Source organism: Amblyraja radiata, chromosome 7 (assembly GCF_010909765.2).
Source record: "Amblyraja radiata isolate CabotCenter1 chromosome 7, sAmbRad1.1.pri, whole genome shotgun sequence".
In the NCBI taxonomy this organism is placed as follows: Eukaryota; Metazoa; Chordata; class Chondrichthyes; order Rajiformes; family Rajidae; genus Amblyraja; species Amblyraja radiata.
This window is the reverse complement of record NC_045962.1, coordinates 61687354-61693353: the sequence shown is the minus strand read 5'-3', so window position 1 is coordinate 61693353 and position 6000 is coordinate 61687354. Positions and strand designations below refer to the sequence as shown.

General features: G+C 48.4%; 1 protein-coding gene across 1 annotated transcript in view; it reads left to right on the top strand.

The window, feature by feature from the left end:
• Positions 1 to 1813: 1813 nt before the first annotated feature.
• dars1 (aspartyl-tRNA synthetase 1) overlaps positions 1814 to 6000 on the top strand; it is a 49350-nt gene continuing 45163 nt past the window's right edge. The window contains exon 1 of the mRNA XM_033024683.1: positions 1814 to 1958. Coding sequence (XP_032880574.1) covers positions 1936 to 1958 — 23 coding nt within the window. The 5' untranslated portion in view covers positions 1814 to 1935. The remainder of the gene's footprint in view (positions 1959 to 6000) is intronic.

Sequence of the window (6000 nt, the reverse complement as noted above, 5' to 3'; positions counted from 1 at the left end):
GCCCAAATTTCTGACATTTGAAGCACCTCATTGGTTTGGGTATATACGCTCTTACGCTATATCGCATGAATCCAAAATGGATCACTTTTGGAAGGGATTCTGTCTTGAATTCGACCAGGACTGACTCAGTTTCCTCTTTCTTTGCTCCTTTGGTCATTCTTTTGGCATTCATAATTAATTCACATCTCTTTCTGAGTTCCTGAACCAGTTCACTCATATTGACTTTGAGAGGGATTCCATAGATAACCCCTTTACACCCTGCCCTCCTCCGTTCACCCACTCTCACTACTTTGATTTTGTCAATCTTGTTCGTTTTCATTGCCTTTTCAACTTGAGCCTCACTGTTGCACCCTATTAGCATGTTTCCATCTTCCAGCACTCTTGCATACTTTACTTCCCCAACCTGGGCTCTGATTATTTTTGTCAGCTTCATTGGCTCTATCTTCTTTATTCCTCCTTCTCCTTCAAACCTCACCACTACATTTAACGAAATTTCCTTTTCTGGTTCCTTTTCTGGTTCCTTGTCTTCACTCTCCGATCCACCAATATTGCTTTTCCTTCTTTTACGGCTGCTCTTCCTGGGACTACCCCGTGTTCCCACGGTTTCCCACTCCTTCTCAACATTTCCTTCATTATCCTCTCCTCCACTGGCCTCCATACCACTAGACCCACTCTCTCCTGTCATTTTGTAACAGCAGGGAATATTGCCAGAGCACCGTTTACCGGACCTATACAGGCCGTTGGCCGATACCCCAATACAATATCTCCCTACTATTACTACTCAGTGTCTCCTCTCTCTCTCCCAACCTCCGGACCGGCGCGGTCCCTCCCTGCAGCTGCACTCAATCGACAGCCAAACTCCGTGAGCGGCGTTCCGTCTGCAAGCAATTCGTCAGGTTGCTTCCTTCAGCAGCCGCCACGCATCGACCCCATCCCTTCACTTCAGCATTATTCTGCAGGGCCCGTGTTATAGGGCATTATTCTGCAGGGCCCGTGTTATAGGGCATTATTCTGCAGGGCCCGTGTTAAGGGCATTATTCTGCAGGGCCCGTGTATAGGGCATTATTCTGCAGGGCCCGTGTTAAGGGCATTATTCTGCAGGGCCCGTGTATAGGGCATTATTCTGCAGGGCCCGTGTTAAGGGCATTATTCTGCAGGGCCCGTGTTAAGGGCATTATTCTGCAGGGCCCGTGTTAAGGGCATTATTCTGCAGGGCCCGTGTTATAGGGCATTATTCTGCAGGGCCCGTGTATAGGGCATTATTCTGCAGGGCCCATGTTATAGGGAATTATTCTGCAGGGCCCGTGTTAAGGGCATTATTCTGCAGGGCCCGTGTTAAGGGCATTATTCTGCAGGGCCCGTGTTAAGGGCATTATTCTGCAGGGCCCGTGTTATAGGGAATTATTCTGCAGGGCCCGTGTTAAGGGCATTATTCTGCAGGGCCCGTGTTAAGGTCATTATTCTGCAGGGCCCGTGTTAAGGGCATTATTCTGCAGGGCCCGTGTTAAGGGCATTATTCTGCAGGGCCCGTGTATAGGGCATTATTCTGCAGGGCCCGTGTAAAGGGCATTATTCTGCAGGGAAGGGCATTATTCTGCAGGGCCCGTGTTAAGGTCATTATTCTGCAGGGCCCGTGTATAGGGCATTATTCTGCAGGGCCCGTGTATAGGGCATTATTCTGCAGGGCCCGTGTATAGGGCATTATTCTGCAGGGCCCGTGTTAAGGGCATTATTCTGCAGGGAAGGGCATTATTCTGCAGGGTCGGTGCTGCCGCCCGGATCCAACAGCGCGGATCCCTGTTGCACCCGGAGCAGGATTGGCGTGCAGGCAGCCACTTCCTTGTTCCTGTCTGTACCGACTGCTCGGTGGGACAGAGTTCGAGCCACATTTTTACAGTCGTTAAAAAAAGGTTGATTTAAAAAGGAATCGCCACCATGACGAAGGAACAGGGCGCGGGGTAAGGACTAAATCTGGAAATGTGGCCATCATCTCGCAAAGCGTGGCAGAGCCTCCCGTTTTGCTGGTGTTGCATCATCTCCGCAGGACTCTCCTGCCCCAGGCCTCAACTTAACCCCCTCCCCCGGTCCATTCCTCTCACACCCTCCCTCCTGGGTCTTTGCTTTCCCCCTTCCCCCCGGGCATTTCAACCTCCCTTGCTCCGGGCTTTTCGTATCCGCCCGCCCTCTACGCCCCCCCATTACCCCCCTCCCTCCCCCCCCCTTTCCCCATCACCCCCCCTTCCGCATAATCAACTCAATAGCTTCCTTTCTTGTTCTGTTGTTCACACACTATTGACACAGTCCCAGTTCTAGTTCAATTCATTAAACGCCTGTCCCACGGTACGAGTTCATTCCAAGAGTTCTCCCGAGTTTGCCCTGATTCGAACTCGGACATTTACGGTAATGGCCACTCGTCGGTACTCGGGACTCTCGTGAACATTTTTCAACATGTTGAAAAATCTTCACGAGTCTTCCCCTGCTTACCTGCCGTTAGCAAGTCTTCCCGAGTACCTGCCGTTAACTTACGAGCCGCTTAGAGACATCCCCGAGCTCCGACGTACCTGCTACGTTCATTCTCTATGCTTACCACGAGTTTGATTTTTTTTTTAAACTCGGGAGAGCTCTTGGAATGTACTCGTACTGTGGGACAGGGCTATTAATCTGCAATTATGAGAAAGAATTTATTATTTTCATTTAATCAATGTGTTTGCTATGAGAATAAGAAAATAGTACTTGCGTTTGAAACATTTACTTATCTTTATTCATAATTTATGTTTTAAAATATATTTAATCTGAGGAACGGGCTTGCCAGGTAGCGGGAGAGCGGGTGTAACAGCGAGAGAGAGCGGGTAGATGCAAGTCGGAGATGGGGAGAGACTGAACCAGCAGAGAGACTTTCTCGGCAGCTGAGCTGCTGTGTGTGTATAGACCTGCATTTCATCCGTAGTCAGGATCGAACCCTGGTCTCCGGCGCTGCAAGTGCTATTTAATTGCTACTGGACTGTCCCCGTCCCCAACCCGAGTGGCCCCCCCCATCCTTGTCCGGGGGAGGCCGGAGATGTCAGGGGTGACCCTGGACTGACAGGGCACCAGCCCGGAGCAGTGGTGGCCCCAGACTTCAACTCAGCTACAACTGCCGAGGAACATAGTTCCCTGATGGGCCGGGGTCCATCAGCTGCACCTCTCACCTTATCCAGTGGCTGTCGGTTAACCCCATCAGTGCTGGCGAAAGCCAAGCACCAGTCATCAACGGGGATGCACGCAAAATGCTGGAGTAATTCAGCAGGACAGGCAGCACCTTTGGAGAAAAGGAATAGGTGACGTTTCGGTTTGAGACCCTTCTCCAGAGATGTTGCCTGACCCGCTGAGTTACTGCAGCATTTTATCTGTATCCTAGTTGATGACTGGTATTCGGCTTTCGCCGACACTGAGGGGGTTAACCGACAGCCACTGGATAATATGAGAGGTGCAGCTGGCGGTCCCCGGCCCGTCGGGGAACAGGTTCCTCGGTAGTTGGAGGTGAGTTGAGCTGGGATTAGCGCTTCTTCTCCACGCTGGCTGTAAGTCTGGGGCCGCCACTGCTCCGGGCCAGTGTCGCGCCAGTCCAGGGTCACCCCGGACATCTTCGGCCGCCCCCGGACAGGGATGGGACACTCGGGAGGGGACGGGGATGGTAGTGAGACTCCGTTCGCAAATCTGCCTCCTGGGGTTACACAGGGGAGGGGTGCGTGGTTCGCCCCTGTATTAAAACCCAGGAGGGCAGCCAGAGTGAGAATGGAACCCATACACACAGGCTGAGGGGGACTGGACCGTTATTCATTAGATTGTCACTGTTGAGATTTCTGTATGGACCAGTGGCGAAGGGAGAAATAGTGTCGCTAACTCCAGGAGCAATTCAACAGCGCTTGCAGCGCCGGAGACCCGGTTCGATCCTGACTACGGATGAAACGCAGGTCTGTATACATGCAGCAACTCAGCTGCCGAGAATGTTTTTCTCGAGTGACCTATGACCTGGGCATGCGCAGTCAGAATACCGAAGTCGCTTATTGGTACATGTGACAATAAACTGACCTTGAAACTGGATCTGGATGTAGTACGCTGAAAAGCTCTAGGTAGAGCATCACTCAACTGGTTGTAACGCTATTTCAATTGGGAACTGGAGAACTACTTAAACGCTCCACTTGAAAATTGACAAGCTAAATAAAGCTGTCTTTGATTTAAACTGATTGGTGGGGGTTGGCAGTTTCCATGTAAAGTCCCCATAGTTATTGGACACCGATATCTCCAACACAGCTGCTACTTTAACCACAGGTGGTCAGGGAAATTGACAAGCAATCGCTTCCATTGACACTTGTGCAATGTTACTCTATTAAACAATGTAACATTTAGTATTTTTAGCTTATAGTAACAAAAAATAAACCTGTTGCTATTAAATGTAATAAACTTATTGAAAATATCATAATTTTTGAAAATCCAGTGGGGAAATAATAACTTTGGTATTGCAAGTCTGCAACTCTCTAGCCACTAGACTTCTTTCTTCCATTGACACAATTGTCTTTATAACACTATTTTCCATAATGCACCTTTTGCGTGCTCCCAGAACTGTGTAATAGATAGTGCATTTAGTTGATGGTACGGTGGAAAACTGCTGACTATCTGCTGTGTTGTGCTTAGTTAGTTGCTCACTTTTGTGTTGCAACTTAGAAATCGGGAATTAACTCGAGTTTTTGGAAATGTAGGTTGCATTTAGGTGAGAAGAGGTAAGTTTAAAGGAGATTTAAGAGGCAGGGTTTTTTTTTGCAGGTAGCCTGGAATGCACTGTCAGGGGAGGTGATGGAAGCAGATATGATAGCAAAATTTAAGAGACATTTGACAGACTGAACAGACAGAAAATGGGGTTAGATAGACGATGCCCAGGCATATGTGCAGTTTAAAATGGCATCATACATTGTGGGCTGAAGGGCCTGTTCCTTTGCTGTTTTACGTTCTATCAAAGGTGGCATAGTAGTGGTAGAGCTGCAGCTTCGCAGTGCCAGAGACCGGGGTTCAATCCTGACCTCGGGTGCTATGGTTTCTTCCCACATTCCAAAAGTGTGCAAGTTTGTAGGTTGATTTGCCTCTGTAAATTGCCCCTAGTATGTAGTGGGATAACTAATGTGAACAGATGATCAATGGTCAATGTGGACTCAGTGGGCCGAAAAGCCTGTTTCCATGCTGTATCTCTAAACTAAAAAGTGCTGGCAGATCTTATCTCCTGCCCCAGTGGTGGACTGAGTCTAGGGAAGGACCACAGATGTATCAAGGTGAGATTCTTTGCATTTGGCTGTGAAGAATCTCACCTGGTACATCTAAAGCCAAGGAACCAGATGCACTTCATATTTGGCTCTTTTGCTTTGAGTCGGCGGTAGCTGCTGTATGTAAGGCAACCCCATTGTTTGAATGTAGTTGTAGACATTATTTGATTGGTAAGACCAGGTAACTTTTGGTTTGGCTTAGAGATGCAGCATTCAAATAGGCCCTTTGGCCCAACGAGTCCATGCCAAACATCGATCGCCCGTTCACTCTAGTTCGAATTTCTAGTCCCTACACATTCGGGGCAATTTACAGAAGCCAATTAACCTACAATTTAAATAAAAGTATTAAAACAAATTACTTGTACATTTATATCATCAGAGACATTTAAAAAATGTTCAAAGGCCTTAGACAGCAATGAACTACTAAAAGCTCATAAGCATATTCTGGAGGTATGGGTTTGTGATCTGCCACCTGAGATTCCCTCGACATCAGTTGAACTACATGTAGGAGAAATCAGAAGTGAATGCAAGTAAACTGAGTTCAGTGAGACCCTCTCTCACCGCTCTCCTCTGAGATTCCTACCACCAGCCTTTTCCCATCCCCAATTCCCGCTCCTTCTTTCAGTCTGAAGAAGGGTTCCGACCCAAAACGTCACCCATCCTTTTTCTCCAGAGATACTACCTGACCCGCTGAACTACTCCAGCA